This window comes from Salvelinus namaycush, chromosome 19, assembly GCF_016432855.1.
Source record: "Salvelinus namaycush isolate Seneca chromosome 19, SaNama_1.0, whole genome shotgun sequence".
NCBI lineage: Eukaryota > Metazoa > Chordata > Actinopteri > Salmoniformes > Salmonidae > Salvelinus > Salvelinus namaycush.
This window is the reverse complement of record NC_052325.1, coordinates 42,348,583-42,359,812: the sequence shown is the minus strand read 5'-3', so window position 1 is coordinate 42,359,812 and position 11,230 is coordinate 42,348,583. Positions and strand designations below refer to the sequence as shown.

General features: G+C 42.0%; 1 protein-coding gene across 4 annotated transcripts in view; it reads right to left on the bottom strand.

The window, feature by feature from the left end:
* Positions 1–1,514: 1,514 nt before the first annotated feature.
* Positions 1,515–11,230, bottom strand: part of LOC120064442 (myosin light chain kinase, smooth muscle-like) — a 91,940-nt gene continuing 82,224 nt past the window's right edge. For 2 of the 4 annotated variants that reach the window (XM_039015022.1, XM_039015023.1), the window contains 5 exons: positions 9,151–9,303; positions 8,569–8,692; positions 7,570–7,660; positions 7,141–7,269; positions 1,515–3,224 (listed from right to left, as the gene is read on the bottom strand). In XM_039015022.1, the coding sequence (XP_038870950.1) occupies positions 2,992–3,224; positions 7,141–7,269; positions 7,570–7,660; positions 8,569–8,692; positions 9,151–9,303 (730 nt within the window). In that variant the 3' untranslated portion in view covers positions 1,515–2,991. Of the gene's footprint in view, positions 3,225–7,140; positions 7,270–7,569; positions 7,661–8,568; positions 8,693–9,150; positions 9,304–11,230 lie in introns of those variants that run through there. The other 2 variants (XR_005478598.1, XM_039015024.1) reach the window with 2 other exon arrangements.

Sequence of the window (11,230 nt, the reverse complement as noted above, 5' to 3'; positions counted from 1 at the left end):
CTTTTGGACAAGACAGTGCCACAGTCCTAGCTGGGCTACTAAAATGTTGCAGTCTGGCTTCAATTTCTAAAGCTTGACAATGAATAACCTAAAAACTAAACCTGAAGCAAAACACCATACAAATGAGAAACATGTAGACCTATTACAGCAACATTTGAGCAGTAGCCTAGACTGGCTACTCGACTACAATACATTTTGAGTGCACCATATTTTCCAATACGGCCCGTGTGCTGATTGAGTTTGACATCCCTGGGCTAGCGTATCTATTTCTGGCACTACCTATTTATTTAGCATGTTAAAAACACTGCGTCTCATGTTAGCAAGCTAGTTAGCTGCTGGGAGCATGTTATGTCCTTGGAGGAGTGGGTGAGTGACCGACTTTTCCCCCTCATATTGTTTTTTCAGTGGCTACAGCTGGAGATGCACGTGTCATTTGGTTGACTAGCAAGAAATGTGTATTGCTTTGCTAGCTAGCTATGAACTTGAACGACTGTTATCCACAGTTAGCATATCTCTTAATATCTCAATTTTGACGGCCAACTAGCTGAAAAAGTTTGAGAGGGTTTATCTAGTGTTCCTTCATTAGATTTTAGCGCATCTCGCTCTGGCTAGCATTAGTTGTTGATGTGCATAGGCAACTGAGGGAGCGATAGCCTGCCTTTTCATGGTTGTTTGATCAATCGAACTGTGACGATCCCAAATGTAAGAGGACTCACGTGGTATTTACATATTTGCAGAAATCCGTTCAGGGTTATTTTGTGGCTTTTGGGGAATGTGTTCCAATGATCTAAAGTTGCGTTGTTGCATTCTATTAATTTATGAAATTGTGAAAATTACCATTTGGAGGTGAGGAGAATACAGTTAGTGTTTCCCCATTGATAATACTCGAGGAACACTAATGCTCTGAAGGTAGAGATTGTTCTCAAAGTCAGAGTGAGGCGGCAATGGCTAACAGTTCCCCTCCAGCGAGTGCTCAGGGCTGGAGGAAGAGGCGTTAGGGAACGTGGACGATGTTCCTGGTGAGTTTTTTGAAGTTGTTGTTGATGTTCACTTGTCCCTGGTGGTGGTTGCTACAAGTCTCATTATTGCCTACATAATGGAGCTTGTTCCTTGTGACCCTGGGCCTAGTGAAGGAAGTTGGTCTCAGTCTAGAACCAGAGGGGTTGTCCTGGGGTTTGAGCTCCTCAAAGACTTTTGGCAGGAGCACCTGAGTGTAGAGCCGTCAATTATGGTTTTGGATGACTGGCTTATCGTTTTGAGAATAGCTTTATCCCAGAGGTGAGGGTATCTGAAGCCAAGTTTCATAGTTGTGCAGTTTATAGTGTACATATTAGTCTATTCAGTTAAGGAAGTTATAGAAATAAGTCAATGAATTGAGCAATCCCGGTCATGGTCCTTTTTTTTTTTTTACTGTTTGTTTTTCTTTTTTAACTGACAAATAAACAATCTAGACATTATTTCCCCATGCTTCTAACACTACAGGAAACTCATCCCAATCACGAAATACAACCAGCTTGATTTTGTGATAATTTATTTTGTAACCGTGAGCAACTACACTTGTAGTGTTCTCATTACATGTAATCTCTCATACTGATACATTTATAAAAATTGAAGAAATATAATCTACACACATCGAATACAAAATAAAAATCTGTGTGTGATAATTCACTGGTCTGTTTAGTATTGCAAATGTGTAATATGGTGGACACGTGCTTGCAAGGAAGATCACAAAACTGATGCTCAAATATGATAACAAGACTGTGCTTAAATAATTTTAAAAAACCTTCTAAAAGCCCAGGTAATTGCAAATACCATAATGCTGATAAAACACAAGGGTCATTCCACAAAAGTAGTGCCTTTTTATATAAGTAGAAATTGGTCACCAATATGGAATTGACCCTTGTGTTATATTAAATGAAGTGCCCTTTAACAGACCACATGGACAATTCAAATCACGGATTTTTAATATAAATAATGACTTGCTAAAGTGGCTAAATTCTGCATGTTGACATGTACCATGATGTGCACCCTCTGACTTCTAGGAACAGTTGAACCCACTTAACACCAACATTTCACCATCATTGTAAAGCCCTAGTTATTTTGCAGCTTTGACAAAGCCATTTGTGAAGATGATCATTTATTTAATGTGATTAGTGACTCATATGTCTGTCCCTCATTTTAAGGTCAACCTTGTTACGTGAACTGAACTCGTTCAAATAATGGTGAAACAATACATGTTGAAATATTCTTTTCAAAAGAAACATTAAACATCTAACAATCAAATCATAGTGTAAAAGCAGGGGAGCTGCTTTCTACTCCTGTGGTGGAAAACTGAGTGGGTCAGCCATAACACATCAACTCTGTTACGCATAGATAAGACAGGCTAGAAATGTTTTAACAATTAAACATGTTTTTGTGAAGCTTGCATTCAATTGCCACTCCCTGTTGCACACAAACTTCCATTCCCCCGTCACTAGGGGATTCATGGCCGATATAAGATGAAATTGTCAACCGTGTTACATTATTTGGCACTTACACACTTAGACAAATGTGTTTGTTATTAAGTTGAACATGTGCACTCTATGACAAAGTTAACATTTGGTGAAATAAATAAAAAAATGTTGACCAAGTTACACTTCTCAAAAGGCACCGAATTGGTGGAACAACCCACAAACACGCCACTGACTTCGGGTTTGTTTGGTTGATGGGAGAAAACCGTAGATACTGTAAATTGAGCAAATCAAATAAATGGATCACACACAAACAGCTGGAATGCGGTTAATGCCAAGGTAATGTTATAAATATCAACATCTGATATCTACTATAACTGATAAGTAGGAAAGTGCATAATCATAGCAAAAGGTAATGAAGCCCATTCCCCCCATTTCAGAGTGTGTCGGAGAAGGGGAGTGTATTACCAACACAGCTATTAAAAAGATAGTAAAAGCTAAAAACAGGGGATATCGGTTTGTTTTGTACTGGTTGTACCACTCATTCCTCTTCTTCCTCCTCCTCCGCCATCACCTCCACCAGGAGTTCGGCTGTGCACGTGGCCTCGCCCAGACTGTTGACAGCCTTGACGGTGTATTTGGCATCGTCGTCGCCATTCACCTCAGAGATCACCAGGCTGCAGTTGCCCTCTTCGTCGTAATCAATCTGGTAGTGGCGCGTCTCCTTGATGGGCTGTTCGTCTTTGTACCACACCACCTCTGGATCAGGGTAGCCTAGGAAACACAAAACACAGACCAACTTTATTACTTTGGTCAAAATGGCACCTCATTGGTCGTGTACAGTTTAGCGGATGGTAGCCGGCTAGTGACAGTGTCTAAGGTTCAGAACAGGGTACTGGGTGGAAGCCGGCTGGCTAGTGGTTACTGTTTAACTGTCTGATGGCCCGGATATTGATGAACAGCTGATGGCCTGGAGATTGATGAACAGCTAAATCTACCGGTCGATGCACTTGTATGGTTTCCACCTTCTAGATGGTAGCAGGGTGAACAGGCCATGGCTCGGGCTCACCTCAGAGATCTCCAGGCTGCAGTTGCCCAAGGTCCTTGATGATCTTCTTCGCCTACCCGTGACGGGTGCTGTAGATGTCCCCGGTGATGCGTTGGGCTGACTGCACTACCCTCTGCAAAGCCCTGCGGTTGCAGGCGGTGCAATTGCCATTTCAGAATTATTGTTAACTTCACTAGGGTAGGGGGCAGCAGTCGGAATTTTGGATGAAAAGCGTGCCCAAATTAAACTGCCTGCTACTCAGGCCCAGAAGCTAGGATATGCATATAATTAGTAGATTTGGATAGAAAACACTAAAGTTTCCAAAACTGTTAAAATAATGTCTGTGTATAACAGAACTGATATGGCAGGCGAAAACCCGAGCAAAATCCAACCAGGAAGTACTATTATTTTGAAAGGCTGTTTTTCCATTAAAAGCCTATCCACCATACAAAGACTTAGGACCCAGTTCACGAGCTCTATGGCAACTTCTACATGTGGCCAGTCTTTAGGCATTGTTTCAGGCTTTTACTCTGAAAAATGAGGGCGATACAGCACTTTCAATCAGTGACCAGTGGAAATTTCCAGACATCAGCCATGCGCCTGATCGGGAACGCGCCTTTCTTGTTTCTCCTTTCCTATTGGCGAAGCTTTTGTCCGGTTGAAATATTATTTATTATTTATGACAAAAACAACCAGAGGATTGATTTTAAACATCGTTTGGCATGTTTCTACTAACTTTTATTGTACTTTTTAAAAACTTTTCGTCTGGACTTAGTGCACGCACCTTTTGCATTCGGATTACTGGACAAAACGTGCGAACAAAAAGGAGGTTTTTGGTCATAAAGATTAACTTTATCGAACAAAACAAACATTTATTGTCTAACATGGAGACCTGGGAGTGCCACCAGATAAAGATCATCAAAGGTAAGGGATTAATTTTAATACTATTTCTGACTTTTGTGAGCCCTCTCCTTGGCTGGAAAATGGCTGTATGGTTTTCTGTGGCTAGGCGCTGACCTAACATAATCGCAAAGTGTGCTTTTGCCGTAAAGCCTTTTTGAAATCTGACACAGCGGTTGCATTAAGGAGAAGTTTATCTTTATTCGTATGTTTAACACCTGTATCGTTTATCAATGTTTATGATTAGTATTTCTGTAATTTGATGTGGCTCTCTGCACTTTCATCGGATGTTTGTTTGAGACAATGCATTTCTGAACATAACGCGCCAATGTAAACTGAGATTTTTGGATATAAATATGAACTTTATCGAACAAAACATACATGTATTGTGTAATATGAATTCCTATGAGTGCCATCTGATGAAGATCAAAGGTTAGTGATTAATTTAATCGCTATTTCTGACTTTTGTGAGCCCTCTCCTTGGCTGGAAAATGGCTGTATGGTTTTCTGTGACTAGGTGCTGACCTAACATAATCGCATGGTGTGCTTTCGCAGTAAAGCCTTTTTGAAATCGGACACTGTGGTTGGATTTACAAGAAGATTATCTTTAAAATGGTGTATAATACTTGTATGTTTGAGGAATTGTAATTATGGGATTTCTGTTGTTTTGAATTTGGCGCCCTGCATTTTCACTGGCTGTTGTCAAGGTGGGACGCTACCGTCCCACTTGTACCAGAGAGGTTAAGTTCATTGATCTGATATTATGCATTTTACCACAATTTCCACAACTACTAATGCAAAAATGTTCATTACCGCAACAGTTTTCCAAGTCGAAAAAGGCAAACACATCATTACATTGATCACCTAATGAAAAGGCCTGAGTTAAACATAACATTGAATTTAAAAAAAGTAAATACATTTTGTAATTTCTCATTACCGCAACACATAACCTTCTGAATCTTGTTTGTCATAATTACTTGTGTATACATGTTATTTTTATGTACACATTTGGATAAAGAAGGCACAATATTAGATTTATAACTAATTTTGTCTTAGTTATTTTTCCTACCATTTACTAAATATTGGTGCATTACGGTAAGATATGCAGGTTTCTGAGATGAGAATGTATGTTTTGGTAATGAGTGTGCATAGTTTGCCATTTAACAAAAACTGTACTGAGCTCCATTAGAGATTCAGTAACTAATTTGTTGATCCCAAATAACTTGAATACTAAAATCACACACACAAACACACGTCAAAATGGGGGATATTCTCCTTCAAGTGGTGGGGTTGCTCTTTGCTGAAAGACAAACTCCAGATTGTGGCTGTAAGTAAAACAAAATTGGGGTTATTCAACCATATTTCTTGACAACCCCTACTTAATCAAATAACTGATGTTTGACGAAAAAAAAAATCTATACTATGTGTAAGCAGTGGTCCTAGTAAATTAAAGTTACAGCCCAGCACACCCCATTGACTATACATTAGAATTAGCTTATCATTACCGAAATATGCCTTCAGAATAAGATCCTCATTCTGAAGGCATATAAGTAAACATATTAACTTGTGCTCATCTAAGGACTACTTCAATAGATGATGCATCATACGTGAATAAAACTATTAAACTAACATATTTTTTTTTTGAACTTGAAAGTGTTATGGTAATGAGAAACATGTCCACAGACACTTATGTACAAATATTATAGTTTAACTTCAACTAGTATACAATTATTATAATTTATGGACATACTACAGCAACATAATGTGTTATATTCAAATAAGTTAGAAGAACAAAAATGATATAAAATGACTTAATAATTTAATCCTGACACTTTTCAGTAATGAGAATTTGGGGTGAAATGTTTAATTCCAGCAAATTTTTTAAATGTATTTAAAATAAGATACCGTGCCATAAACTAGGCATCTTCGTCTTCAACATGATAGTTGATTGTTGCAGATTTATCATGGTTTTCTAACTCAATTTGCTACTGCCATGGTTAAAACTGGTTTCATGAACTTTAAGCTTTTGACCCTCTCCACTACAGCCTGTCGATGTGTTTGGGGATGTGCTCTCTCTGCTGTCTCCTGTAGTCCGTGATCAGCTCGTTTTGTTGACATTGAGGGAAAGGTTATTTTCCTGCCACCACTCTCACCTCCTCCCTACCACTGTTGTGTCGTCAGCAATCTTGATGATCGCGTTGGAGAACAGGGAGTACACAGGAGGGGGGCTGAGCATGCACCCTTGTGGTTCCCCTGTGTTGAGGATCAGCGTGGCGGAGGTGTTGTTGCCTACCTTCACCACCTGAGGTTGGCCCGTCAGGAAGTCTAGGATCCAGTTGCACAGGGAGGGGTTCAGACCCAGGGCCCTGAGCTTAGTGAGGAGCTTGGAGGGTACTATGGTGTTGAAGGCTGAGCTGTAGTCAATGAGCAGCATTCTTATAGGATGAACAGCATATTGTAGCATGTGCCACTTCGGGATGCAGGCTGTGTTTCTCAATGGGTATTCATAGGATGCAGGTAGTATTAGAAATATGAATGGGATCGAACAGATGACATCTATGGGCAACCATCGAGCGCAAAGTTTACATTGTGTGCTGTCTCATAAAACCATATTTGCCTTCCTTCTGTTTGGTTTATGTACTTCATGGCAGATGAATGGATACAGCACTTGTGATGCATGTATATGTAAATGAGGAGGCCATGTTGCATGTATATGTAAATGAGGAGGTTGTGAGACATTACCCTCGATCTTGCAGTCAAATCTGGCTGCGCTCCCCTCCACCACCTCCACATCCTTTATCATGGAGCTGAAGGTGGGCTTGACCTGGGTTCTCTCCTCAGACTCCAGAAACTCAAGGAACTGGTTGTCCTCTGCAAAATATGGGAACAAAAAAAATCATTACAAAAAAATGACATTGTTTTAGCCTCAAGTTGAACTTAACCAAAAACTGGTGCAGAGAGTGGTGCTTTGACTTCGAATAGGAGCAGCCGCTCCCTTGGTAGCACCACCTTCTGTACCAACCAAAGTGCTCCAAAAAATGAGGGCAAATATTTTCAGTGGCATTAATAAAACAAACACCCCTCGCTGAGTGCCATCCCTTGCTCAGGGGTACAACAGAAAGGTTTAGAACATTCATGAGTAAAACAATTAATGTTTTGTTGCCATGCCACCTTCGATAGGGGAGCCCTTCTTGGCACTGACGCCCGCCAACATCGCCATGGACGACAGTCTTCCTATGGCCCGCACTGCATGTCCCGTTTTCTGCCATGAAATCAATGATGCAATCGTTACATGTCTGAGCAGTACAAACAGTACTTGGGCTAGAAGACAATTACATCCTCCAGAAATGTTAGAACTGCAATCTTATAAGTAAATGGGGCTCGTTTGTATCAATTTGAAATGTCCTGTTAGTTGGCTATGAAGTAGAGACTAGGTGTGCGTCCCAAATGGCACCCTATTCCCTTTATCGTGCACTGAGCTGGTCTATAGTAGTACCCTATATATGGCGTAGATGCCATTTGGGACACACTATGATCCTAAAAGTATGCTTGCTACTACAACTAAAGCTGGATAACTTAATCCCTGAGATTGTTGCCTTCAGGATTTGTAAATTCAGTTCAAAATACAGGTCAAAGGACAAAAAAAGGACATCGCTCCACTTTCACCGTCTACTGTTTTGTGCTCTAGTTCTCCAACATGATGCTTGCAGTTTGTCCTTTTCAACCTCATGAAATACTAATGGACCTCCATGTTGACTTTGTTGTAAAATGAGCGGTCTACTCATGTGTGAGCACTCAGAGAATGAGTTGAACTGCAGGGACTTAGTGAGATTCACTTGTCTTAACCAACTTGGAAGCTCATCGAGTCGGCCTGATGAGGCAAGTCAACAATTTCTGTAGCCTCTCCTATAGCAGAATTCTATATAACATTCTCAAACGCACATGTTTTGGATGATTCATATACTGTGCCATACTACAGTGCTTGTCTTGTTGTTTCTCATTTAAACTATTTTATGCTGCTGAGCAAAGCCCTACTGTTAAAGATGGATGGCCGTTCTGTTGCACTGTAACATGAGAAATGGACTGCATCCCAAATTACACCCTATTCCCTATATACTGTAGTCGACTACATTTGGGACACAGCCCACGATCTGTTCTGCTTGCACCTACCTGCCATTTCCTTCTCAGGATGTATTTCTTCATCCTTTCCTTGGACAGCTTCTTGGCCTCCATTTTGCCAGTGTCTTGTTTTAGCCATGGGTGTTCATAGCAGCGATCACATGTTAGTCTGGCCCTACGATCAGAGAACCACATGAGCACTGAGCGAGAGGCGTAAAGACTTTCTTATCACTGTATTCCAAGACATCAGATAGTGATTTGGGTCGAGTCCCAAATGGCACCCTATTTAGAGGTAGACCAGAGCCCTGGTCAAAAGTAGTCTACTACCCAGGGAATAGGGTGCCATTTGGGAAGGAACCATTGAATCAAAGGCTACCGTTTGATTTGTAAATAACGTATATCTTACACCTCAACAATCAAAACAGACACCTGGCAGGCTGATCAAAGCCATTCTACAACATTTACACTCAAATCATGTCAGGACTGGGGATTCATCCCAAACGGCACCCTATTCCATATTTAGTGCAATACTTGCCATGGTAAAATAGTGCACTATGTAGGGAATAAATTGCAATTTGGGATGCAACCGGACTTTAATCATGTTGTGTTTGAGAGCAGCACCATCGTGCTTACTTCATATCTTTCTTCAGCAGCATGGTGATGAAGTCTTTGGCGTGGTCTGAGATCTCATCGAAGGCGTCGTCTTCAAAGTCCCAGGTGGCCGAGGTCACGTTGGACAGGGTCTCGTTGTCGTTGTCCCCCATGAACGGGGACAGGCCACTCACGCTGGGGAGAGAGAAAGAGGGAAAGCGATAGAGGATAGTGATGGTTGACCTACAAAAAGTGCACAACAATGTCTACCAAAAAACACTTCTGCTTTCTATGGAAAGACCACCACCCTAAACCCTGCTTACTTTTAAATGATGAAAGGCCAAATTGTAGTATAAATTATTACTATTGGTGGTCTTGGTATATTTCAACAAAGCTGCTTGTCTCATTGGGCACACATAGATCTTTTCCATACTGTCGGTGTAAAACGGAACATCAGTAAAGCTTTTTATTCTCCAAATGGCACCCTATTCCCATAGGGCCTTGGCCAAAAGTGCACTCATAGGGCGCCATTTGGGACGCAGCCTGGAATCTGTGAAGCAACAGAGGAGATATGGGGTGAGCCTCATTTGTAACACTTATGTAAGCAGTGTGTAATAAATCTTTGTGGACCAAGGAGACCTCAGAGGTTTGGGGGCACTGGAGAGTATCGCTGTGCTCTTCCTCTATATCCATTTACAGGCATAGAGGACGGAAAGGCCCATACACTGCCTGCTGGTGGAAAGTATCTGTTGCAGAGAGCATGAAAGCCCAGAAAAACCTGATAAGGCTGGTTTGAGATTAGGGACACATTGTAGCAAATAGAAAGCCATACTTTATTTGCATAGTCCCCTATAGATGATATACAGATGATCAAACTATCAACTATTACTGCAACAGCTTGCTGGTTAGGGTTAGAACAAGGTTTAAAAGACAATTCTGCCACTTTATAACCAGTTATGCTGTTCGTATACACCCACAGGCCAGTTTATTAAGTACACCAGCCCGTTCACAAAAATGGATCGCTCCTACAGACAATGAGTCACGTGCCCACATCCAGTTACTGTTTGACTGACCGTTAAAATGGGCAAAACTACGTTGATGCCGGGCGCGCCGGATCTAGTATCTCAGAAACAGCCGCCCTCTTGGGCTTTTCACGCACAAGTATCTAGGGCTTACCGTGAATGACTGAACTAAATGACTATATCCCCGTGGCACTGACTTCTGTCATCATGAAGCGCTTTGAGAGACTAGTCAAGGATCATATCACCGCCACCTTACCTGTCACCCTAGACCCACATCAATTTGCATACCGCCCCAATAGGTCCACAGACGATGCAATCGCCACCACACTGCCCTATCCCACCTGGACAAGAGGAATACCTACGTCAGAATACTGTTCATTGACTATAGCTCAGCCTTCAACACCATAGTACCCTCCAAGCTCATAATTAAGCTGGAGGCCCTGGGTCTCAACCCCGCCCTGTACAATTGGGTCCTGGACTTTGACGGGCCGCCCCCAGGTGGTGAAGGTAGGAAACAACATCTCCACTTCGCTGATCCTCAATACTGAGGCCCCACAAGGGTGTGTGCTCAGCCCCCTCCTGTACTCCCTTGTTCACCCATGACTGCGTGGCCATCCACGCCACCAACTCAATCCTCTAATTTGCAGACGACACAACAGTAGTAGGCTTGATTACCAACAAGGGAGGAGGTGGGGCACTCGGAGTGTGGTGTCAGGAAAACAACTTCTCACTCAACGTCAACAAAAGGAGATGATCGTGGACTTCAGGAAACAGCAGAGGGAGCACCACCCTATCCACATCAAAGGGACAGCAGTGGAGAAGGTGGAAAGCTAAGTTCCTCGGTGTACACATCACGGACAAACTGAAATGGTCAACCCACACAGACAGTGTGGTGGAGGCGCAACAGCGCCTCTTCAACCTCAGGAGGCTGGATAAATTTGTCTTGTCACCTAAAACCCTCACAAATTTTTACAGATGCACAATTGAGAGCATCCTGTCGGGCTGTAACACCGCCTGGTATGGCAACTGCACCGCCCACAACCACAAGGCTCTCCAGAGGGTGGTGCGGTCTGCACAATGCATCACCAGGGGCAAACTAC